Raw genomic sequence first — 26,915 nt, 5'->3', positions numbered from 1 at the left:
GCTGCTAACACACATCTATAAACGTATAAGTACGTGTATGTCCTTTTTATCCCATGCCATATCTTGTGCACAGTTTTGTTCATGACAAATCCGGTGACAAATATATAGTTCGATTATGTTAGTGGCCACAGCTTGAAAAGCTTGGTTGCACGCATTCTGAAGCAACTTAAAAGAAGGGAGAGTGGATAAATCTAAGCAGATGACATTGTCTAGGTAGAAAACGATTGCTTTGCATCACTTGTCTTTTCTCAACTCCTCCTTTGACCTCGTGCGCAACAGTTCTCACCATGACCAAGTATGTAATCTAATAAACTATGGTGATGGGTCGTGATTTCGTGGAACCAACCCTCCATGCATTGTGCCGACTTGGGTGAGATGGATAAATAATCGTAATTACTACTCAGACATACACCAGATGATGCAATAGCGCTTAGGCATATTAAAAGAAAACTTGAGAAGTTTGTGCAAAACTTTAATCAAAAGCCAATAGATGATTATATGTTAATGTGCCAGAGTTGCAATGTTCAAGTTGAATGTGCAAAAGTTGCTTCCAGGAGTCGTTCTTGTGGTCGTCTTCTCGTGCATCTAAGAAGTAGGTCTACGCTTCCTTTGCTATGAACTTGTTGTTGTGGTTGTCATTAGTTCTATTTTCCTCATTGTTCTGTTTTAGCTTCCTTTGGGTTCAAAGTCTTGTAAGTTTGATTGATCATTCTCCAGAAAAACTATTGTAGATATCTGAGTCCAAAAAAACAATTAATATTTGAGTTGTTCTTTGTAATAAGCTTGTGATAGAAGCAATTAAATCATCTGGAAACTTTTTTTTCTATTACTAAATCTGCCAACAGACACCTCGAATAAATTAATCTGTTTATGAGTGGCCGCTGGCAGTCTAGTCATTCGATGCACTATTACTCTAGCAAAAGAAGCAGGTGAGGTCTGGTGCCATGAAGCTAGTCAGGAAGCTAGGTTTATACACTGAACTGGTCATGCATGATAAAACTCTTCGCTAAAAGTTAACTAGTCTTGCTTAGATCGTATGGAAACTTCCTGCTCTCCATCGTCATGGCATTTGTATCATCTCTCCTTTGGTTTGGTACTTCGTCCATTAATGTCGTTGCTTCTTCCTGTAAGTACTCAACCACTTCGAAGACATCTGACCAAGTAAATATCGGATTGACATGATGATAACAAACAGGGGCTGCTACGAATCCGTTTCATACTCTGTCATCTTATGTTGCTGGAATTTCATGACAAATCTATTGGCAAATATATAATTTCGTTAGTTCCAAAAGCAGATAGCACACATAATACTATATCAACTTGTGGAGCGAACAGGATAGTAGTCACTCTATATGTCTTTAGTAGTCATGCACCCATGATCAGGCTCACGTAAGAGTAGGTAACTTTGTCTATGTCGGCATCAAGCTAGAAAATAATGTTTGCCTGTATAACTTGGCTTTTCTCAACTGCTCTCTTTGTGACTGATTTCGCGGGAACCAGTTCAGACTATGACCAGGTATATGATAGTATGATAGAAACACAGGATATTTAGATATATAATTAAACTTGTGGAATTCATTTGTTTCTCTTGCTGGATATTCTTGTTTATAAATATTTTCCTTCATTAATAATGGCGACGGGTGGTGAATTTCCCTGGAATTAGCCCTGCATGCATTGGTTGAGACTCGGGTTAAATGGAGAAACAATCATCGTTACTACTCAGTCGTACATCACATAGAGTTCCTTTATCTATCTGTATACGCTGCATTGCTTCATTTGAAGGGAAAACATTTATGCAAAATAGTTTAATCAGCAGCCCGAGACCATTTCAATCTGTTGGTCGGTTCCACCTGACTATGTCTATGCTCCCGAGTTCGCACACGCCTCACTGCGCCTATATAAACACATACAACCCCTGCATGCTCAAAGCATCACTCAGGCAACAAACACAAAGCGGAACACAAGAGAAAAGAAGAGCCCAAGAAACTAAACTCAAATGGCATCATCCTCTTCCATCCTTCTCTTTGCTGCTCTTCTTGCACTGGTCTCATGGCAGGCCACTGCCTCTGATCCTAGCCCACTCCAGGACTTTTGCGTCGCCGACCTGCATTCACCAGGTACTACGCACTTCATGGTTTCCTGTCATGTTATCACTAGATACGTATGTTGCAATCAGATTCTGAAAATTATATCCAAGAAAACGACTTTGTAAGATCTAACCTTAAATGTTACATCTCCTCCCTGCACCCAGTGCGTGTCAATGGGTTTGTTTGCAAGAACCCGATGGAAGTTAACGCAGACGACTTCTTCAAGGCAGCCAACCTCGACAAGCCTAGGGTGACCAACAAGGTTGGATCCAACGTCACTTTGATCAACGTCATGCAGATTGCTGGACTCAACACCCTCGGCATCTCAATTGCGCGCATCGACTATGCTCCCTTGGGTCAGAACCCACCACATACGCACCCTCGCGCCACTGAGATCCTCACGGTGCTCGAGGGGACACTATATGTTGGCTTTGTCACATCCAACCAGCCCGCCCCCAACAGAAACAAGTTCCTTTCCAAGATGCTCAACAAAGGTGATGTGTTTGTCTTCCCCGTGGGGCTCATCCACTTCCAATTCAACCCCAACCCCCACCAGCCCGCTATTGCAATTGCCGCGCTCAGCAGCCAGAACCCAGGGGCTATCACAATTGCCAATGCAGTGTTTGGGTCGGACCCACCAATATCATATGATGTTCTTGCCAAGGCATTTCAGGTGGAAAAGAATACAATAGACTATCTCCAGGCTCAATTTTGGGAGAACAACCACAACTAAGTCAGACATTTGTTGATTACACACAGGATTAGTGCATAAATCAAGGATTTGATTGAATATCTCGAGCATCCTTATATCTATAAAATAAATGGAGAATATGTCATGCCGCTGTGTGTCTGTAAGCCATGAATGTATTTCAATGTTATGAATAATCAACAATATCTTTTTCATCACTCTGATATGATGCCGTATGCTATTTTGGTTATTATGTGTCATATTTCCCATAACGAACGAAAATTCAGGGTTCTTTTTCCCCTTCTCCGATACAATAGACGATTATCTAGTATTTATGTAAGTTTGCTGGTTTGGTTGAACACGTTGGGAAATTCCTCATATATAGTGCTTGTGTGCAATACATCTGCGGCACTATAATGTCTGCCATCGGTTATGACGAAAAAGGGGTTCCCCGCTTTATATTATATAAAGCAACCATCACCGCATTACAACCGTGTAGACCGATATAAACACACGCCACCACCGCACACAACACACACGCAAGACAAGATACAAAGGTGTCAGGCACTAACACACCACCCCACCGACTACCAAACTAACTACACATATGCGAAAAAGGCCGTTTGGAGCCGATGGAGACCTCCACCATGAACCACAATGAAGAGGTGTGACCGACAACGATGAAGCCAGGACTCCAAAATGGTGTCTCCCAGAAGGGTACGACCACTGATAGCCGCCACCGCCCGATCATGTAGATCAACTTTTCATCCGGAGCATGACTAAAGGAGCCAGAACGCCGCGACGAAGCCTACAGGAAGGATACGACGTCAATAGATGCTGCCACCATCGGCCAGTACACGGATTGGGCAAGTGATGCACCCCAGTGTTCACACCTCCGTCGCACCCTAGCTCCGCTAAACACCCGCAACCAAGCCACCCGCGTGGCCATGGCTGCCCGCTCGCACCTGAGACGCACACTCCGCCTACGAATGTCGCGCCTCCTACCGCCAGGGCTGCCGCCCTACATTCAAACCCCTCCAAGACCAGCCAAAGTTTCGGCTTTGGTCCAAAAGGCAGCCCCCAACCTACGGGGCCGAAGCATATGTCCTGCCTAGAACACCGCTGGAGCTATGGCAGCGCGCACAGGCATGGAAAGGGGGACGAAGGGGAGAGGACGTACGCATCCACGACCAGCACAACCTTGCACCGCCATCCCTCTCACAAACCTCCCCACCGAGCACCCCATGTGCTGCCCCACCTCGGCGGACGGCATAGCTCAACGCGCGAGACCACCAACGACACCCGACCACCGGCGAGGACAACCCCGTGAAATGCCGGCATCGACCAAAACTGCTCACCGGGGATCCCACCTTCGAGCTCGCTGTTGTCCACCGTTGGAGCAACCGAAGCTAACCAGCCGCCCTTTGTTCTACTGCTGCTACGCCTCCACCACCACCAGCAGAGGCCATGACGGGGGCAGCTGCCCGTAACCCGTGTCGTCCGGATCTAGATCTAGAAGCCTAGATCACCATCGTCGCAAGCGCCCAGACACGCCCATCCACCAAGCTGCCAGGCAACTGGGCAGCAGGGTGCTGGAGCACAGCGTCCATCCACTATATTACCGTGGCACACGGCCCCCGCCATGTTCTGGCTCATGTCACCAGCCCTCACCAGCCCCGCATGGGCAAGAAGAGCCAGAGGCCCCACCGCTGGCGGAGATGGTTGGGCTTTGCCTGACCGCACCGTCAAGCGGCGGTGAGGGCCAGTGGGATTGAGGGTCCCCCCGGTCACCTCGTGGGAGGAGGGAGGAGGATTTCTCTTCCTAGTCATGTCTGCCATTGGTTATGACGCGTGGACAACCTAATTGACTAGAAGATGGACAAGGGGCCCACAAGCCCGGGGGTGCAGCCTAACCCCTGGTCCACCACCCAGGCTTGTGGGCCCCCTGCAGCTCCGTATGACATAATTCTTGTCCTATAAATTCCCAATATTCCCGACACCCTCAGAGAGACAAACAAGAGAATTTTATCGCCGCCGCAAGTCTCTGTTCCGAACCGATCCCATCTAGAGCCCTGTTTTGGAGCTCTATCGGGGGGGGGGGACCGTTGGGGTGGCCATCTGCATAAACCTTGCTGCCTCCATGTTGATGTCTGAGTAGTTACTTCAGGATCTACGGTTCCATAGTAGCAGCTAGATGACTTCTTCTCTCTCTCTATCTCTCTTGGATCTTCAATACAATGATCTCCTCTAAGATCAATCCGATGTAATTCTTGTGGTGTCTTTGTTGTGATCCGATGATTTGTGGATTTATGACCAGATTGTTCATTGAATAGAATTGGAGTTTCTTTGTTGTATGATTAAGTAACTATGTGTACTTTTTGAGTTATTTGTCTTCCCTGGCCGAGATAGACGGGTAATTCTTCAGAGGGAGTGGTGCATAGTAGTAGGTTCAACCTCACGGTGATCTTGCCCAGTGACAAAAAGGGGGCAAAGGCACATGATGTGTTGTTGCTACTAAGGATAAAACAACGGGGATTGATCTTATTGCTACGTTTCTTTCTGTTGAGCTACATCAGGTCATCTTGCTTATTGCGTTACTCTATTTCTTGCCAACTTAACACTGTGACATGCATGCTGGATAGCAGTCTTGGGGTGGGGTAATAGTAGTAGATGCAGATGGATTATGGTCTAATTGTCATGCACATGATGCCTATACAAGATTATGCCATGAATGATATTTATTTTTCAATTGCCCAACAATAATTTGTTTACTATGCCATTACTTGCTTTCGAGAGAGAAGTCACTAGTGAACCTATGGCACCCGGGTCCATTCTCTATTATTATTTGTGTTGCTCTATTGCTCTCTCTACTATTTTGCCATTTGACATATCATTGTCTATCGCTATTTGCTTTTAACTTTGTAACTAGCAAGACGAGGGGATTAATAACCCCCTTGCCAAGTTGGGGGCAAGCATTTATTTTGTTTGTGTGCAGGTGCTGCTTATCTTGCTAGCTTGTGGACTTCTACTGGTTCGATAAACCTTGGTTCTTAACTGAGGAAAATACTTTTTACTGTTGTGCTACATCACCCTTCCTATTACGGGATTAGCAGGGAACTGCTGTTGCATGAACTCATCTGTAAAGTATCGAGGGTGTGTAACTCCTCAGACACTTGCAGTCGTGTGGTGTACGTCCGACATCGTTGTTGTGTAGTCGCAAGTGTAGTCGCGCACATCGCCATTCTTTGCTAGCTACGCAAAATATCCTGTCTGTCTAGCAGGTGGGCATTGCCGAGACTTGTAGATTGGTCGATGTGGGGTTTCGGAGCTTAAGGGCCACTTCCCCTTGGGTTTGTATCTCATGGTGGTCAGTGGTGGATTGACTCCACCTCGGGCTCCATGCGCCTCGAAGGCATATTTTTCAGTGCCTATCTGTCGATCTCTGCACTAGGGAGGACGGTCGAGGCTTTCAACCCAGTTACGTTTTGAAAGCGCGCTGTCCTCGGTCTCCGCATCCATCTAGTCTAGCAAGTTGCCATGGGGTAAGATCTGTTAGCACCAGTCTGTTCGAGCTTGTTCTCGGGCCTGCTCGGCCCTAAGGAGCTCGTTCCATATGTCGTTTATCTCATCTTCTTCGGTCTTGAGATGTTGGGACTTCTTTTTGATGCTTTTGGTCGTACTAGCCAATCGCTTGCACATAGTTTTGAGCTGGGGTACCTCAAGGGGTAGCTCGAAAGCGTCATACTCATCGGGGCCAAGGCTTCCTTCCTCCTCATCCTCCAAATCATATTCTCCGTCGTTAGGGTCATCATCGTCCCCATTGATCATGTTGTCGCCGTTGTTATTGCCGGCGCCATTGTCTAGTGTGTGGAATAACTATTTTCCCGTGTCTTTGTGGAAATTGGTTATCTGTGGGGGAGACAACAATTCATTGGACAATATGGAAACTAGGAACTCGGCTTGCTTTAATAAAAAAAATCCTAGATGATCATGTTGTGGTATTCTAGAGCCTAATAGTTGGAGCATTTTGCAGAAACACGAGATGGGGGAAGGGTTGAAGAAAGGGTGTTAAAGATCAATCTGGTGATTCAGGAGGAGTATGCTTGAGGCCATGGTTGGAACCCGGTTGTGCTCAGGATTGTAGTGTGAAAACTTGAATGTGCAAAAGTTTCTTAGTAGAGTTGTTCTTGTGGTCACTCCCTTTCTGGTGCATGTGAGACTTAGTTTATTGCTCCTCCGCTGTGAACCTGCTCTTTTGGTTGCTGATAGCTCTATTTTCCTGCATGTCTTGTTTCAGCTTCTTTTTGGTTCCAATCTCTTGTAAATTTGATTAGCCGTTTGTTTAATGGAAATTGATGAGGAGGCAAATTCTCTAAAAAGAACTTATGATCGTTATTTTTTCTTCTTAAATTTAGAACTAGAAATATGATTTTTGCTACATTTCAGAAACTAGGCACACCAAACCAGGTTCCAGAAACCAGGTCCGACATATATAGACAGTATGCATAAATATACGAGAACAGATTATTATCTGAGTTGGCTCTTTGTAACAAGCTTGTGATAGAAGCATTTTATTTGTCTGATGGAAATATCTTGATCTTTTCCTTCACAAACCTACCAACGCGCACCTCTGACAAATTAATCAGTTTATGTGTGGCCACCCAGCCTAGTAACTGGATGCACTGTTTACACTAACAAAAGGGGGCAGGTGAGGTTTGGTGTCATGAACCTAGGTAGGAAGCCAACCGAGATTGTTAGATTTATGCACTGAACTGGTCATGATAAAAATTTTAGCACGAGGATGCTAACTACTCTTAGTAAGGTCGTCATCTCTCTCCTTTTGGTTAGGCAGATCCATTAATGTCGTCACCTCTTCCTGCAAATACTCAACTACTGCAAGAGAAATTTGCCCAAGCAAATACATATCTGACTACTGTGATGATAACAGGGCTGCTACATATGTCAATTGTATTAGGTGGATTCGTGCATGGATCGACGCACGTCGATGTCTTCCTTGTCGGCACAATCCGCTAGCTACCGTGTTGTCTTATGTTGCTGGATTTCATGACAAATCTGTTGGAAAATATATATTTTGTTTATATTAGTGGTCATAGTTTGAAAAGATAGATTGCATATATTTTATAATAACTTCTGGATAGAACAGGTTGATAAAAGTCCTTGCAAGATGTTAACTAGTCTTGCTAAGATCATATGAAAATTTCCTGCTCTCCATCATCATGGCCTCTGTGGCAGCTCTCCTTTTGGTTGGGCACTTCCTCCACTAATGCCGCTGCTTCCTCCTGAAAATACTCAACCACTTCGAGAGACATCTAACCAAGTAAATACCAGATTTGACGTGATGATAACGTACAGGGGCTGCTACATATAGCAGATGTATTAGGTGGATTCATGTGTGGATCGAGGCGCCTCGCTTTCTTCCTTCTTCACACACAATATGCCGTGTCGTCTTATGTTGCTGGGTTTCATGACAAATCTACAGGCAAATATATAATTTTATAGTTTGAAAACCTCGATTGCACACATTATTCTATATCAACTTCTGGAAAGAACAGGAGTAGCTAGTAGTCAGTTTATATCTCTTAAGAAGTCATGCAGGCACCCATGAATCAAGCCCACGCATGAGTACGTGACAATATTTGATGGCCTTACATGACTTGGCTTTTCTCAACTGCTCTTTAACTAACTTTGTGCATACACACCAGACCACCAGTTCAGATTCTGACCAAGTATGTGATACTGTATCTAATTAAAGTAGTGGAATTTCATTTGTTTATCTTGTCGCTGTTTCTTATCTTCAAAATAATTTCCTAAATGGCGACGGGTGGTGACTTTTCCTGGAACCAGCCCTGCATGCATTGTGGCGACTCAGGAGAGAGTTTCACATTGCTTCTTTGAAGGGAAAACGTGTCTTAAAGGGAACCTGTAAAGTTATGCAAAATAGTTTAATCAGCAGCCGGAGACCATTTCAATCTGTTGATCGGTTGCACTTGACTTTGTCTATTACTCACGAGTTCTGCGCCTATATAAACACATGCATCCCCTGCATGTTCAAACCATTGTCACTCACGCCACAAACAGAAATAGGAAGACGAGAGAACAGAAGAGCCAAAGACACTAAAACGAAATGGCATCCTCCTCTTCCTTTCTCCTCCTTGCTGCACTTCTTGCGTTAGTCTCATGGCAGGCCACTGCTTCTGATCCTAGCCCACTCCAAGACTTTTGTGTCGCCGACATGAATTCACCAGGTACTATCCGTTTTGTCATCATGTTTTCACCAAATACATATGTTGAAATCTATTTCTGGTAATTATATGCGAGTCGAAACAATGTAAAATCTGAGATTACATGTACATCTCTTTTGCCCCCAGTCCGTGTCAATGGGTTTGTTTGCAAGAACCCGATGGAGGTCAATGCAGATGACTTCTTCAAGGCGGCCAACCTCGACAAGCCTAGGGTGCCCAACAAGGTTGGATCCAACGTCACTTTGATCAACGTCATGCAGATTGCTGGACTGAACACCCTCGGCATATCAATTGCGCGCATCGACTATGCTCCCTTGGGCCAAAACCCACCACATACGCACCCTCGCGCCACTGAGATCCTCACGGTGCTCGAGGGAACACTGTACGTTGGCTTTGTGACATCCAACCAGCCCGCCCCCAACAAAAACAAGTTCTTCTCCAAGGTGCTCAACAAAGGTGATGTGTTTGTCTTCCCCGTGGGGCTCATCCACTTCCAATTCAACCCCAACCCCCACCTGCCTGCTGTTGCAATTGCCGCGCTAAGCAGCCAGAACCCAGGGGCTATCACAATTGCCAATGCAGTGTTTGGGTCAGACCCACCAATATCAGATGATGTTCTTGCCAAGGCATTTCAGGTGGAAAAGAACACAATAGACTATCTCCAGGCTCAGTTCTGGGAGAACAACCACTACTAAGACAGACATTTGTTAATTACCCCGAAGACCAGTGCACAAGTGAAGGACATGGTTGAGTTCCTAGATATGCATCCTAATCTATAAAATAAATGGAGCATATGTCATTCCATTGTGTGTCTGTAATCAGTGAATGTTTTTCTACCTTCTGAATAATTGACAATATTATATTTGTCACACTAATATGATCTCATTTGCTTCTTTTGGAATCTAACGTGTCTTATTTATCATAACAAATTAAAATTCTAGGTTCATTTCCCCTTGTTATGAAATAATAGATTATTATATGACAATTAATTATATGTTTAATGCTGGGGTGAACACCTAGGATTTTCTTGCAATACATGTGAAGTATGCCATGGTTGGAACCCTGTTGTGCTCAGGATTGAATGTGAATGTTGAATTTGCAAAGGTTGCTTCCTGGAGTCGTTATTGAGGTATCCTGCTTCCTGGTGCATGTAATTAGTAAGTTACGGTCCCTTTCCTATCGAGCTTGCTTTAGTTGTTTTAGCTTCCTTTTGGTTCAAAACTCTTGTAAGTTCGATTGGCTGCTTCTTTAATGGAAACTGATGAGGTGGCTTGTTGTATTAAAAAACATATGAGCGTTATGTTTTTGTCTTATGTTAAGTACTATACTTTTTTTGCTAAGTTTTAGAAATTGGGCACAGTGGGGACCAGGTTCCAGGAAGCCGCTACAACATATATGGTAAACGTGCATAAATAGACAAAACAAGTGATTATTACCTGACCACCCCCCCCCAAATGATTATTATTTGAAATGTTTCTGCGTACTGAGCTGGTGACAAAAGCATTTCATCTCGAAACATAATTTCACCTGCTTTATAAAGGAAGCTACGCAATCGAATGATACATGGTGTTGAGAAAATCCTCATACAAGATTATCAAAGAAAAGCACGGCGAAACAAGCCAAACATGCTAACAAGCACAGAAAGTACACAACTAGATGCCTCGACCATTCTGCTGAGAAGAAGCACAGGAGAGGCTGGACCACCTTGATACCCAACCAGGACCGCCACCAACATGAAACCATGCACCACCTTGGATGCTAGGAGAAACCACTAGACTTTGTTGCACTGTCACGACCCAACCACCGCCGGAGAGGACCCTCTAGCCTCTTGCTCTAAATAGAGGAGTGTCATCCATGTCGGCCGGCAAGCAGGAAGGACGAAGAGAGGACATCGTCACGTGTAAAAGATAGGTGTAAACGATATCGCGAGTCACCAGAGTTCTAGGTAGGGTTTATTGGATCTCCACACCATTTTGAACATGCAGCCGCAACTGAAAGAAAGTCGCACTCACCGGCGACACCCCCACGAGGGTCACGACGCAATGCACCACTACCACTGCGTCTGTCGTGGCTGACAAGTGTATTCATCCTAAACTGACGGGGAGAAGAGGCATGGCGATGCCCCCAAAAGGGACATGAGACCCGCAAGCATCACGGCCACAGGATTTGATGCTCGGAGCTTTCATTCAGACCCTCCCTGGCACCTCGCCAATGGGGAATCAGGCCACCAGAACTACCACAACAGGTCGAGAACTGTAGATCAGGATAAGGCCTTTGCCACCACTGACGGGCGACGGCTTCGCCAAGACTACCAGCCAGAATGCATCTCACCACCCGCATGACCAAGAAACACTCCCATGCTACTCAATGGAAAGTGAGACACGCAGCCTGCCATCCAGGGTCGTCGTCCCGGTGTCCGACACTCCAACCTCGCACACCTGCACCAACATATGTTGGTCCAAGATCATCGGATGGGGACATCAAAACCCTAGCAAGGCTTGGCCCGTCCCAAGCCCATAGCCATGGCCAGATGTGGTCAGACCAAGACTGTTAGTGACCCCATGTGACCATGATGTCGCTTGAAGCTACGTTGATATTTCCCCAAAGAGGAAGGGATGATGCAGCACAACGGCGGTAGGTATTTCCCCCAGATATGAAAACAAGGTTATCAAACCAGTAGGAGAACCAAGCAAGACAACGTAATCAGCACGTGCACACAAATAACAGCTACTCGCAACCCGACGTGTAAACGGGGTCGTCAATCCCTTTCGGGTAGCGGTGCCCCAAGATGGGAAAACGGACGTGAGAGAGTTATAAATATTGATAGATCGAACGCCAAATAAAATAAATTACAGCAAGGTATTTTTGTATTTTTAGTTTAATAGATCTGAAAATAAAATCAAAGCAAAAAGTAGATCGCAAAGGCAAATATATGAGAAAGAGACCCGGGGGCCGTAGGTTTCACTAGTGGCTTCTCTCGAGAAAAATAGCAAACGGTGGGTGAACAAATTACTATTGGGAAATTGATAGAACTTCAAACAATCATGACGATATCCAGGCAATGATCATTACATAGGCATCACGTCCAAGATTAGTAGACCGACTCCTGCCTGCATCTACTATTATTACTCCACACATCGACCGCTATCCAGCATGCATCTAGTGTATTAAGTTCATGGAGAAACGGGGTAATGCAATAATAACGATGACATGATGTAGACAAGATCTATCTATGTAGAGATAGACCCCATCGTTTTATCCTTAGTAGCAACGATACATACGTGTCGGTTCCCCATCTGTCACTGGGATCAAGCACCGTAAGATTGAACCCACTACAAAGCACCTCTTCCCATTGCAAGATAAATAGATCAAGTTAGCCAAACAAAACCCAAATTTTAGAGAAGAAATATGAGGCTATAAGCAATCATGCATAAAAGACATCAAAGAAACTCAAATACTTTCATGGATATAAAAAGATAGATCTGATCATAAACTCAAAGTTCATCGATCCCAACAAACATACTGCAAAAGAGTTACATCATATGGATCTCCAAGAGACCATTGTATTGAGAATTTAGAGAAAGAGAGGAAGCCATCTAGCTACTAACTACGGAAGGTCTACAAAGAAGTAGTCACGCATGATCGGAGAGGCACCAATGAAGGTGGTGAACCCCATCCGAGATGGTGTCTATATTGGATCCGGTGGTTCTATACTCTGCGGCGGCTGGATCAATATGTCGTTTACTCCCTTAGGGTTTTGGGAATATTGGGGTATTTATAGAGCAAAGAGGTGGTCCGGGGGGCACCCGAGGTGGGCACAACCCACCAGGGCGTGCCTGGGCCTCCTGGCGCGCCCTGGTGGGTTGTGCTCTCCTTGGAGCACCCCAACACTACTAGGAAAATGCTTACCAGTAGCGCCGGTTTTTGTGCTACCAGTAGCGCTGGCACCAGCGCTACTGCTACGACGCTACAGCTATTTTGTAGCAGTAGCATATTTTTAGGCCAGCGCTACTGGTAAGTTCAACTACTAGTAGCGCGTTTTTAGGCCAGCGCTACTGGTAAGTTCAACTACTAGTAGCGCGTTTTTAGGCCAGCGGTACTAACTTTTATGTTTTTTTTAGCATTTTGGCGCTGTACATGTTTAAACATATTTATCTTTTATACAATAACAACTCATCATGAACTAGTATGTTTTAAATAGCATATTCATTACCACTTGTCATCACCATCAACAATGTTCGTCAATGAGACATCATATAACAAGTTGGTCACTAGTCATAATCACAACTCCTCCTCATCATCATCAACTCTAACACATTGTAGCACATAATAACACATTCTAGCTACGGCCTACTCCTCTCATAGGACCTACTCTACCCTCTCTTAGGTAAAATATCATAAAACAAGATAGGCATTGACGCTGCATTAAGGAAAATTGACTCTCCATAATAAAGAACGGAGATCATCTTGTCTCCAAGTCTTGGCCTACGCACAATGTTGCTTCCAAGTAGCTCTCTAAGATGGTTCAAACATTTTTTGAAATCATCAATTATCATGGCTTCCTCACTTTTAGAAATCCGGTATGGATAGGAGTGATGTGGATACTGCGGCTGACCTAGCTGTGGTGGCTGTAAAGCCTTAGGGCGCCACCACTCGTACCGCTTCGCGCGTGTATAGAGTGGCTGACTAGAAGGCCCCGCTAGTCAGGTGAGAAGGAGGGGAGAAGGAAACAGAGGAAGGTCGCGGCTTCGCCGGAGCTCTCGCCGGTGACGAGGGCTCCTTGGCCAAAACCAGAGGGAGGGATCGAGAGAGGGGGTTGAGGCGCGGCTGCCCATACCCGTAGTGTAGCTAGGGGCGGTCGGACGGCATCCGGATCTTCCTCGCAAACGGAGCCAGAGGGCGGGGGTCGCTGGAGATGAAGAAGACGGCGAGCAGAGGCAGCTCCAAGGGCTCCAGGGGGAAGGGATGGCTTCTCCGGTGAGAGGCAGAGGCCCTGGAAGGATCGCCCTGGCCTGGGAGGGGCTGGAGCTACTACGGCGACCAGAGGGGATCGCCAGCGAGCTCGAGCTCGAGGGCGGCGGCCCGCGGCCTACCCTGCCGGGCTACGACTTCCTACGCGTTTGTGGGGTGTGTGGGAGTGGTGGATGGTGCTCGAGGAGGCTGGGGGCGGCTCCATTTATAGGCGAGCGGAGAGGGGGTTTCGGGCTCCACCGGTGGACACTTGTCCACGTCGCCCGGTGACGAGCGGCGTCATTGAGAGGGGGAGAAGGCAACACATCTCATGCGGGAACTGTGGGCGAGCGGGGACGAGCACAGGAACGAGGAGATGTCGACGAGCACAGTGCGCACCACACTGTTGGGTTGGCCGGATCGTGCCCGTGCTCGCTGCGGCGAGCTCCGGCATCGGTGAGCTCCAGGGAGGAGTAAATGGCGTTGAGATGATGATGGTGGCGAGGTTTGGCACGCTTAGGCAGGCGGGGAAGCGAGCACGCCAGCAATAGAGGCTCAGGTGCGTCGCAGAGCGCGTCGGCTGCATGCCAGCACGCCTGGACGAAGGCGATCACCGCGTGAACTATGACCTCATGCCGACCTAAACCCAAACTTCATGTCTGGCACGTTGTTCGTGGTACTTTTGAATGTTACCACGCCTTGGTTTGGCTCCAAGTGCAGTAGAGAAGATTTCACACACCAGGTAAGCTTCTGATCAGTTTGAGGTGTTACTGAGGTTAAATGGCTCGAAGTTGGGGGCTGTGCTTTGGAGGCTAGCCATCATCTACTAAGGTGATGATGCACAAGAAAATTCAGGCACAGGGGAGCAAGTAAAATGGTAGTTGCTATAGAAACCACCATTTCTGTCCAGAACAGAAAATATTTTCTGTAGCAAAAATATTCCAAAAAGTGATGAAATATTTTTGCTCAGGAAGGTGCCCTAGGGTTCAAAGAATATTTGGGAATTTTCTCAAATTTTTGTGGGCCATAAAAATTAGGGTTGCTTTGGAGCTCATTGAACTAGCTAGGGTTTTAGAGAAGAAAATGAATATTTTTCATTTAAGAAAAATATTCCCAAGATTATTTTGAGATGGATTAGAAGGGGAATGATGATTAGAGAGGGGAATGATGCACTTGGGTGAAAGCCAAGGGTACCAAAGTGTTTAAGTCCATATGAAAAGATTCAGAAACCCCAACTTTCAAAGTAAATCCAAATGAAAATAAGGCAAATAAGAGAGGGCAAAATCAGGCTGTCACAATTAAAATGCTTAAGGAAGTTATTTTCCCATGGTTTGGAGTCCCTAGATATTTAATGACGGATGGTGGTTCACATTTTATTCATGGTGCTTTCCTTAAAATGCTTGCTAAGTATGATGTCAACCATAGAATTGCATCCCCCTATCATGCTCCATCTAGTGGTCAAGTTGCACTTAGCAATAGAGAAATAAAATTAATTTTACAAAAAACTGCCAATAGGTCCCGAAAGAATTGGTCTAAGAAATTAGACGATGCACTTTGGGCTTATAGAACAACATACAAAATTCCATGGGTATGTCTCCGTACAAAATAGTTTACGGAAAAGATTGTCATTTGCCTTTTGAGTTAGAACATAAAGCATTTTGGGAAATTAAAGAACTCAACTATGATTGCAAACTTGCCGGTGAAAAGTGGTTTCTTGATATTAGCTCACTAGATGAATGGAGAACCCAAGCTTATGAAAATGCCAAGTTATTTAAAGAAAAAGTTAAAAGATGGCATGATAAAAGAATCCAAAAGCATGAGTTCTAAGTTGGAGAATATGTTCTTTTGTACAACTCTCATTTCAGATTCTTTGCAGGAAAACTTATCTCCAAATGGGAAGGACCTTATGTTATCGAGGAGGTTTATCGATCTGGAGCTATCAAAATAAATAATGCCGAAGGTACTAAGCCTAAGGTTGTCAATGGGCAAAGAATAAAACATTATATCTCGGGTACGCCCATCTCTCCCTAATAATACAGCACGGATTGAGTCTCCGGGTTCACCATCGCGGCGTTTTTACACAAAGGCCCCTGTGGTTTTTAGAAATTAAACCCGCAGTCCAACCACCAAGTAAAAAACTACTCGCTAGGGTATTCCTCCCTCAACTTCCCCTCTACGCCGCCACACGCGAGAGACGCCCCGTCCCAACCACCCGACTCCGCGCCTCCCACCCGAGACCGGCCGCCGCCGATGAGGGCCACGCCGGTGCTCCCCCTCAACCCGCCTTCCTCCTCTTTCCACTCTGTTCCCCTCCTTATCTCTCCGCTCTCTGGTCAGCAGCGACCACCCAAGGTCGCCCCGATCCATGGCCCTCTCCTTCCGCCCAGCTTGGGACCGTCGCCGGTCGTCCATGGGGCGAGCGATGCGCCTCCTCTTGAAGCTCCTATTTTTGTGCCGCCCTGCCTGCACTGCCCACCAGCGCCTTCCGTGACCTCATGGTTACCTTCTGCCAAGCTGCCGGATTGATGGCTGACCGCCGCCATGACCGACCTCAACCTTCTACACGCCATGGGCAGTGGCCATGGAGGCTGCACCTCCGGCCTCTCGCTCGACGCTAGCCAGGACCTCCGCCAACATCTCATTCATCTATATCAAGGACCAATCTACGTCACCCGAGGTTGACAGCAGTTCCGCCAGGGGCATCACGACCACATCCTGATATCCGCTGCCTTGGGCACGGCCACCACTGCTTCCCTTCCTTGGAGCAAAGAATTATGAGCTCTCCCGTACACGGCTGAAGCGCCTACAGGTGTGCGTGTCTGTGTTTTAACTTTTGCTCATTCTTTTGTTTCTGAACAAGTGAATTTCTCTTGCTGAAGCGTTTCATTGAAAAGGAATTTGGTTCTGAAGCTACTCTTGAAGCCTACGATCTGAAAAACACAGGGGAATTATTTTGCTCTATGTTGTGTTGTGGTTCCTGCCCAAGTGGTGGCAACAGTTCAGACTTCAAACTTAGTGAGTCATATGCTTATATCTCAGAAATAAATTAAATATCATAGGAAAGGAGCAGCAACCTTAACTGAACATACAGTTGTGCTACAAGTTCCACGTGCACTAGCTTTTAGTGCAGGTGACGTCGCTAGCTTCTACCGTACCTTGGATCGTTGAAAGTCTTAGTGCTCTCAACGTGTTCGATGAAATAACAACGATGTTGTGTTTTTCAGGTCAGTCACCAAAAGGGGACATCGATAGGCACGTACCTCGCCAAACGCGTCTCTCTCCACCTGCAGAATGATTTCCATGGCACGGCCCTCCTCAGGTTTGAGCACTACTAAGCAATAAGCATACCTTTGCACAATCCTCTTTATGTCAGTTTTGTAAACACCTTGGGCAAATTGTATATCTATCGCCGAGGATCTCAGGACTCCCATTAGTTGGAACTTAGAAATGATGCTCTAATACTACACTTGACACACAAATAAGGAGCTGGCATATTAAAATGGTTACTCTTTGGAACTTTGGTCAGTATTTAGCAGTGTTCAATATTGAAGAGATTACTATTTAGCTTTAGAGTATGAGGGCATGTGTTGTTCATTATCTCTTTTACCCCTTGTGGGCGGTACTGAGTGGCTTAGCACTGATGCAAGACGAACATCAGTCGACTTAGACTTTGACCGCAAGTCACTTGAATGGTGTCATTAAAAAAACCTGAGCAAGATTGGAGCTGATGGGTATTTGAGATTGTTGCTTTTTGATGGAACTGCAGCCAAATGAATCTCTTGCCTTGTCAAGCAAAAGATTAATGATCTTGTGCAAGATCTAAATGTTACCAGTGATGATGGCTCTATAGAAACGTACAACTGTGAGTAGTCAGGTTCTTCATTTACGAAATGTTCAGCCAATTCGACCATGTCAAATGCAGTTTTGTGTGGAAGAGAGCTGGTATATTTGTAATTGATGTGTATGATGGCACGTCTTCTGAATGCAAGCTTCCTCTCGATAGGAGATCCTCCAGTTTCAGTGTGATTTGAGTTATAGCATTGCTTAATAATTGCTTGAATTTGACCTTCCATTTGATTTTGAAAACTTAAGCCTTCTCATGTAGGTGTTGAAGTCTGACGGATTGGAGAATCAGATGGTAGTCGCTGGAGAGGCAAGGAACTCCCATGCTTGCAGCGATGCACTTGGTGGGCATTCCTTGCATTTTCCCGTAAAATCACACGGGTTCATGTATTTAATTATAGCAAAGTTACCATGTCTTTATCATGCCAGTATGCCAATGTGCCCAGAAATTAGATAACAAAGGGAAGTTAGCAACTCCCAGCTCTGAAAGCATACCAAATATTTCAGTTTTTAGGCCACTGCTCAATTTTGAAGAGCTACTCCTTTGAACTAGATATGTGAGCTTTTGTAAATTATAGGATATCATAGTCTGCTATGTGGAAAAAGAACTCTTTGATGTTGGGCATATCCTGTAGTATTTAAATCATTAATTTTTTACACATGTGATGCAAATCTTATTCGTTTAGAAAAATGGTGTATCTACAGGATTGATACGAACTCAGAATACAAATTTTAGGACAACTATTAACATTGAAAGAGAATGAATGTGAAGACAATATGTGTGCTGGTGTCCTGGATTCAGCAGTTGTATCAGGAAAACGAAAGTAAAACAGGTACTCAGATTTTTCTTATTCTACATTTTCCAGATATAGCAAAGGTTGTACCACACAAAGTATCGTGTCTGGCTGACACAAACTTCTATTGTGGCACCTCTTGTCAAAAGTTCACTGTATGAACGAGGATCATATATTTGCTTTAATCTCAACTTTTGGATGCAGTTAGAAGGTTTCATCATAACAAAAAATGTTAGTTTTTGTAAATTAACCTCACCATTTTGATGATTGTAGGACATCATTGTTCTCCAGTATGAAACTATAGGGAAGGGACCTGACGTACATTTGTGTAACACAGTTTAAGTAAATACGTATGGAAACTTTATTTCTTTTTCGAGATTGATTTACTTGGTGGTGCTATTGCCCATTTCCTCTTAACAAGACATGTGTGATGTTCCAAAAAAAGGAGCTTATGTGTTGTCTGGCAGCCTTGATGGTAGTTTTATATAGGTAGCTGAGGAAATTGTGCTTGAAGCGCGTCCTGTGAAAAAATGGGATCGGGACCTGTGCTGGTTTTCAGTCATACTTATTGGGATAGGCCCATGCGATTTTTCTCTCTCCATTGCCACGGCCTCGGTCGGGCTGTGATAAGGAGAATGAGATAGCGATGATGTGGGGCTTCACTGCTAGCTGAATTTTTCCATTGCTGGTGCTAGCTGAACTTTGTGGTAGCTAAATTTTGCTATCGCTATTGCTACCTGAATTTTGCATAGACATATCGCTCATCTAGACATGTTTTTCCAGTAGAAGTGAGAAATATATTGCAGATTTTTATGCCAAAAGCTTTTAATATTTTTCCTCATAGTGCAAGTAAACTGATGATGCATTCCATGGCTAAGGGTTTGGTTCCAACAGAAGCAACACATATTCATCTTGCCTACTATCACATTAGTGGATGCCAGTCTCATTTTTCTCATCCTACACTTGAGCTAAGAATTCATTGCCCTTTTTTTGAACAGGCTGCAGAAACCAGTTTGTCACTACTTCAATGGATATAATGGAGCATATCGTCATTGCGTATGCAAAAGCATGTTTAAAAATTTAAATTACCATGGCACATTTAATTCTTTTGGAGTACTAAACAATCATGCGGCTCTCTACAGATTTCTAAATTCATGGTAGGACCACAGGAGAATACTACTTTTTTTGGGGGGGGGGGAGATAATTGTTGAACGGATAGCGTCGATGCCTTGCAAAGTTTCGCAGAGAACAAGCTATATGTGGATTTCTTCCAATTGCAGCAAGCTTCGAGCAAGCAAAACTATACTCTATAAATAATTTTCTTGAACCAGAGTTCTTTATTTTCTTTGTATTTTCACCTTTCCTTGTAGTGGATTTCAATGTACTGAACACTCTCCTTAATGAATGGAAGCAACACCTGATTGCCTTCATATAAAAAAACACAATCTGAACACATACAAGGCGATGTATAGCAGGAACAGAAAAAAATACTGTGCGAAGGTGAGTGCAAGTGCATGATTTTCTAGAGTTATTTTCTTGGCAGAAGTTACTATATTCTCAATATACATCATAAATAATTAGGGAATTCAAAAAAGGTCCGAAATTTTTTAAAAATGATAATTTTGAAATAAAAAGTTTAATAAATCAAAAAATGTTTGTTGAGTCAAAAAATGTTCATGATTTTGTAAAACAATGTATGGTTATTCAAAACATGTTCCAAATTTTGAAAACCAATGTTCAGGAAATCCGCAATGTTCATGATTTTTATAAAAAGTTCATGTATTAAAAAATTGTAATGAAATTGAACAGAATTTCGCCAATTCAAAAAATCTTTATGAATGGAAAAATATCCTTAAAATTCAAAAACTGTTCATGACTTACAAAATAGTTTATTCATTCATTAAATATTCGTTGATTAAAAAATGATTATGCATTTCGGAAAATGTTCATGGATTTCAAAAAAATTTCCACCAATTTCTAAAATAATGTTCGTCGATTCTAGAAATGTTCACCGATTCAAGGAAATTGTTTAAAAAATTGTTGACACTTTAAAAAATGTTTTAAAATATTATTCAAATGTTCATGAATCAAATAATGTTCTTGATTTTAGAAAATGTTTGGAAATTTGTAAAAGTGTCCACAAATTTGAGAAATGTTTATGATTTCCAATATGTGCACGAGTTTAAAAAAATGGCATGATTCCAGGAAATTGAGAGTGATAGTGTATCTTGCTGATGCAACAAAATGTGGTCATGACCGTTGAAGATTATATTTTTTTCTCCCGTTGCAACGCACGGGCCCTTTTGCTAGTTAATGTTGAAAGAAATATTATCCAAACTATGACACTGGAAGAACACATAAAAGAAACCTTCTAGAACACTCCAGAATCGTGAAAAAAGAGGAGGTATGTGATACGGTAAGTAACAGACTCCGAAAAATCCGCAAAAAAATTTCTATCAGTTTTGGAATATATTAAAAATTAGGGAAATAAGAAACAACCAGGAAGGCACCCCTGGTGGGCACAAGACACCAGGGCGCGCCTGGCAAGCCAAGCGCGCCCAGGTGGGTTGTGCCCACCTCGGGTACCTTCTGGACTCCGTTTTTCTCCTGTTTGATTGTTTCCCAAGATAAGAAAATCTTTATATACCCCCAAACCTATTTACCACGAATTGCGGAGAAATCTTCTGTTTTCTTTTCTCGCTATTTTCTGATCGATCTAATTCACCATGGCCGCTTCAAGCTCCTCCAAGGACAAGTTCTTCGAGAACGTCATCAACCCATATTTGTGGGAGGTGATGCAACACCCTCAAGCTATCGATATGCGTGAGGGGGTGCTCCACATCCGCGATGTGTAGGGCCCCAAAGGGACGGGAACAGTCGAGGCCAGGCTCAAATCTATGGAGCAGGAGGTCTTCAAGTGCAAGGGGATGGTGGAACGTGGACTCAATGCCAATCACCTCGGGATCGCGGACTACACCCGTGATCTCAAGGCGGATGGCAAGTCCATGATGGACACCGTCTTCACATTCAATAAGAAAATCAACTTTCTCCAAAGCCAGATCTACGATCTTCAAAACCAAGTCTTTGAATATGAGGCAAGGGTTAAAGGTATGAGTTTGGCTGCTAGTTGCAGGACTCGTGAGACTCACTCCTCTTATGATGGCGAGCCCTGCCACGGAAACCTAAAGATAAGATCGCGACTAATTCTCCACCACCAGCTTCTTCATCACCAAAGGAGACTTAAGTATCGGGTATGGGCACTCCCCTTGGTTGTTCCAAGTTTGGGGGAGGCACCCCGGTATCGTATCACCTCCACTATCTTCTGCCTTTACTTATCTTAGTTCGATCCTTAGTTATCTTTTGCTTTAGTTGAAGAAAAGTTTAGTTCTATCCTTTCTTTCCGAGTGCTTACTTGGTGTTATATCCTTGTAATCGGGTGCTAGATATATTATAAAGTTTAGTTTGAGTTTTGCTTTCTTTATTTTCATGTTCAATAAAAAAAGAAAGGAAAAAAATGAAAAATATCATATGCGAATCTTATGGTATGTAATGACATCACATAAGGAAGAGTATAAGTAGATAATATTGGAGATTTACAAACATAGAATTGGTCAATGATGCAATTCATGAAAGAATTAATAAGGCAAGAGAAGATTCACATGCAAATACACTATATTGGATATCTTTTATGATTGCGAGCCCCCATCAAAATATTATATGCCAAAATTGTTGACGTTCGACAAGGAAGACAACATAATGATTTTGGTTTGTTCATATTCACATGGAAGTTATATTGTCATAGATCCTTTAACATGTGGTGCTTGCCCCCCATCTTTGCTAGCCAAAAATTCCACACAAAGTAGAGATACTACTTGTGCATCCAAAACCCTTAAACCAAATCTTGTTTTGAGAGTCCACTATACCTACCTATGGATTGAGTAAGATCCTTCAAATAAGTTGTCATCGGTGCAATAAGGTAATAAAAATTGCTTCTAAATGTGTTAGATCATTTAGTGTAGGAGAAAATTGAGCGTTGTACGAACTTGTGATGGCAAAATAATAAAGGCGACATACTGCGTAATAAAGGTTGCTATTAGAAGGGGCAATATAACATGATGTTCTTTTGCACTAAGTGATTGAGCGTACAACCAAAAAGCGCATGGCAACCTCTGATTCCTTCTACGAAGGGCCTATCCTTTACTTTTGCGTATTTACTTTTATGCAAGAGTCAAAATATCTCTCTATTCCTTTTTATTTTCTCTTTTGGGAAGCACCATGTGGCGAGGAAAGATCTAGGCACATATATCTAGTTGGACATGGGTGGACATGAGTTATTATTGTTGACATCACCCTTGAGGTGAATACGTTGGAAGGCGAAACTATAAGTCCCTATCTTTCTATGTGTCCGGTTGAAACTTTTTGCTCATGTGTATGCGGTGAGTGCTAGCAATTATAGAATACTATTTGATGGTTGAGTATGTGGACTTGCCAAAAGGCTCCGATACGTGACCCTTCCTTAAAAGATGATGAATTGTAGTTGCAAAGTTGACTGAGAACATAGTTTGTTGATTTTCAATAGAGTTTATGCTTTATACTTCGATGTTGTGATGAATTATTACTTGTTCATGATAAGTTTATGATAAAAGTTTTCTGATAAATGTTCTATAGTAAAGTTTGTTGTTGTTTTAATAATATACATGATGCTTATATGTCCGTATTTTGTTTTTATCGACACCTCTCTCTCTCTCTCTGAACATGTGGACAGTTTTTTCGATATCAGTTTTCGCTTGAGGACAAGCGAGGTCTGAGCTTGGGGGAGTTGATACGTCCATTTTGCATCATGTTTACCTACTGTTATTTATAATGTTTTTATGCATGATAATTCTTTTTGGAGTAATTCTAATGCCTTTTCTGTCAAAATATGCAAGTTTCACACAAAGAAGGGGAATACCGACAACTAAAATTCTCGACCTGAAAAAGCTACGTCAGGCCACCTATTCTACACAATTCCAAATGAGATGAAACATAACGAAGATTTTTTATGGAATATATAAGAATTATTGGAGCAAACAACTACCAGAGGGGACCCATCTGGGCGCACCAGGGTCCCCTGGCGCACCCTGGTGGGTTGTGCCCTCCTCGGCCCACCTCTGTTGCCCCTCTTCTGGTATATATGTCATTTTGACCTAGAAAAAATAAGGAGAGGGCTTTCAGGATGAAGCGCAGCCGTCTCAAGGCGGAACTTGGGCAGGACCACTTTTGCCCTCCGACGGAGCGATTCCCCCGGGGGAACTTCCCACCCGGAGGGAGAAATCATTGTCATCATCATCACCAACTACTCTCCCATCTTGGGGAGGGCAATCTCCACCAACATCTTCAACATCACCATCTCTTCTCAAACCCTAGTTCATCTCTTGTGTTCAATATCTGTACCAGAACCATAGATTGGTGCTTGTGGGTGACTAGTAGTGTTGATTACATCTTGTAGTTGATTACTATATGGTTTATTTTGTGGAAGATTATATGTTTAGATCCATTATGCTATTTAATACCCCTCTGATATTGAGCATGATTATCGTGTGTGAGTAGTTACTTTTGTTCTTGAGGTCACGGGAAAAATCTTGTTGCAAGTAATCATGTGAACTTGATATGTGTTCAATATTTTGATGATATGCATGTTGTGATTCCCTTAGTGGTGTCATGTGAATGTCGACTACATGAGACTTCACCTAATTAGGGCCTAAGGGAATGCATTGTGGAGTAGTTATTAGATGATGGGTTGCGAGAGTGACAGAAGCTTAAACCCTAGTCTATGCGCTACTTCGTAAGGGACTGATTTGGATCCAAATGTTTAATTCTATGGTTAGATTTTATCCTAATACTTTTCTCGTAGTTAGGGATGCTTGCGAGGGGGTTAATCATAAGTACGAGGTTTGTTTAAGTAAGAACAACACCTAAGCACCGGTCCACCCACGTATGAAATTATCAAAGTTGGGAACACAAATCAAACCAACATGACGAAAGTGACTATATGAAATTCCCGTGTACCCACAAGAACGTTTCGCTTATCACACTAGTAGAAAAAGGGGCTTTTGTTCGGGCCTGGCCAGCCCATTAGTCCCGGTTCTACCACGAACCGGGACCAATGGAGGCATTTGTCCCGGTTCGTGAGCCCAGGGGGCCGGCCGGGGCCTCATGGGCATTGGTCCCGGTTCGTCTGGGCCCATTTGTCCCGGTTCTTGGCACGAACTGCGACCAATGGGCCTCGCTCCTGGCCCACAACCATTGGTCCCGGTTCATGGCAGGAACCGGGATAGAAGGATGGCCTTTAGTCCCGGTTCCAGCCACGAACCGGGACCAATGAGTTGCCCATATATAGCCCATCGCAGGTGAGCAGAGCACTCCACAGTGCTCTGTTTTTTGCTGGCCGGCGAGGGGGAGGGCATTGGGTGCTCTAGCTCACCTCCTATGCACATGAGGTGTTCGATGAAATGCCCGAGCCACATTAGTTAAGCTTTCTCCTCCCGAAGCTCGACCTCCGAGCTCCATTTGTTTCGAGATTTATCTAGGTTTAGCGGTCCGTCATGCCCCGTCCTCGTCTTCACCGCTGTCGATCACCCGCGTCGATCTCGTCGCCGGCACCACCGTGGTGAGCCTCTTGTTCTTATCTTCTTTCTGAAAGAAAAAAAATCTTACTTTAGATACATACTTGTCTAATTTTCTTACTTTTGACACACATAATTATATATAATGCACGCAGATGAACCGGCAATGGATGTACGGTGACAGACACACCTCTGAGTACATTAAGGGCCTGCATAATTTTCTCGAAGTGCCTGAGGCAAACAAGCAGAATGGTTTTATGTGTTGTCCATGCCCTAATTTTGGGGATACGAGGTCTTACTCTGACGAGAAAATCCTTCACACCCACCTGCTTTATAAGGGTTTCATGCCACACTATAATGTTTGGATGAAGCGCGGAGAAATAGGGGTTATGATGGAAGACAGCGAAGAAGAGGAGGACGATGACAACCATGTGCCCCCTGAATACGATGCTGCTGCAACAGGGGAAGCTGAAGATCAAGAGGAAGCTGAAGATCCAGAGGAATCATACGATGTGCCCGATGATGATCTCCGCCAGGTCATTGTTGATGAAAGGGAAAAGTGCGAAAGTGAAAAGGAGAAGCTGAAGTTCGATCGCATGTTAGAGGATCACAAAAAATGGTTGTACCCCAATTGCGAAGATGGAAACACAAAGCTCGGTACCGTACTGGAATTGCTGCAGTGGAAGGCAGAGAATGCTATGCCTGACAAAGGATTTGAGAAGCTACTGAAAATATTGAAGAAGAAGCTTCCAAAGGATAATGAATTGCCCGACAGTACATACACAACAAAGAAGGTTGTATGCCCTCTAGGATTGGAGGTGGAGAAGATACATGCATGCCCTAATGACTACATCCTCTACCGCGGTGCGTACAAGGATTTGAACGCATGCCCAGTATGCGGTGCATTGCGGTATAAGATCAGACGAGATGACCCTGGTGATGTTGAGGGCAAGCCCCGCAGGAAGAGGGTTCCTGCGAAGGTGTTGTGGTATGCTCCTATAATACCACGGTTGAAACGACTGTTCAGAAACAAAGAGCATGCCAAGTTGATGTGATGGCACAGTGAGGACCGTAAGAAACACGGGAAGTTGAGAGCACCCGCTGACGGGTCGCAGTGGAGAAAAATCGAGAGAAAGTTCTGGGCTGAGTTTGCAAGTGACCCAAGGAACGTATGGTTTTCTTTAAGCGCGGATGGCATTAATCCTTTCGGGGAGCAAAGCAGCAATCACAGCACCTGGCCCGTGACTCTATGTATGTATAACCTTCCTCCTTGGATGTGCATGAAGCGGAAGTTCATTATGATGCCAATTCTCATCCAAGGCCCTAAGTAACCCGGCAACGACATTGATGTGTACCTAAGGCCATTAGTTTAAGAACTCTTAAAGCTGTGGAATGGAACAGGTGTACATGCATGGGATGAGCACATGGGGAAGAATTTGACCTAAATGCGTTGCTGTTCGTGACCATCAATGATTGGCCCGCTCTCAGTAACCTTTCAGGACAGACAAACAAGGGATACCATGCATGCACGCACTGTTTAGCTGACACCGAAAGTATATACCTGGACAGATGCAGGAAGAATGTGTACCTGGGCCATCGTTGATTTCTCCCGACCAACCATCAATGTCGAAAGAAAGGCAAGCATTTCAAAGGCGAGGCAGATCACCGGAAGAAGCCCGCCTTGC

The 26,915-nt window shown here is 44.2% G+C and overlaps 2 protein-coding genes across 2 annotated transcripts; both read left to right on the top strand.

The window, feature by feature from the left end:
• The first annotated feature begins 1,974 nt into the window (after nt 1–1,974).
• Nucleotides 1,975–2,820, top strand: LOC123108526 (germin-like protein 8-5). Its single transcript, XM_044530303.1, has 2 exons — nt 1,975–2,117; nt 2,252–2,820. The coding sequence occupies exons 1-2, from the start codon at nt 1,997–1,999 to the stop codon at nt 2,818–2,820; spliced, it is 690 nt and encodes a 229-aa protein (XP_044386238.1). The 5' UTR covers nt 1,975–1,996.
• A 6,283-nt stretch (nt 2,821–9,103) lies between these two features.
• Nucleotides 9,104–9,907, top strand: LOC123108525 (germin-like protein 8-11). The gene has a single exon (XM_044530302.1). It carries the CDS (start codon nt 9,197–9,199, stop codon nt 9,731–9,733), a length of 537 nt encoding a protein of 178 aa, XP_044386237.1. The 5' UTR covers nt 9,104–9,196; the 3' UTR covers nt 9,734–9,907.
• Nucleotides 9,908–26,915: the final 17,008 nt, after the last annotated feature.

This window comes from Triticum aestivum, chromosome 5A (genome assembly GCF_018294505.1).
Source record: "Triticum aestivum cultivar Chinese Spring chromosome 5A, IWGSC CS RefSeq v2.1, whole genome shotgun sequence".
NCBI classification, from domain to species: domain Eukaryota; kingdom Viridiplantae; phylum Streptophyta; class Magnoliopsida; order Poales; family Poaceae; genus Triticum; species Triticum aestivum.
Note: the sequence above shows the minus strand (reverse complement) of the source record. Positions and strands in the feature narration are given on the sequence as shown.

Bases quoted from the DNA above. Each gene is read 5' to 3' on its own strand.
- LOC123108526 (XM_044530303.1), top strand. From the start codon at position 1,997: ATGGCATCATCCTCTTCCATCCTTCTCTTTGCTGCTCTTCTTGCACTG. The intron at 2,118-2,251 runs GTACTACGCACT...CCCTGCACCCAG, and splicing joins CGCCGACCTGCATTCACCAG to TGCGTGTCAATGGGTTTGTT.
- LOC123108525 (XM_044530302.1), top strand. From the start codon at position 9,197: ATGGAGGTCAATGCAGATGACTTCTTCAAGGCGGCCAACCTCGACAAG.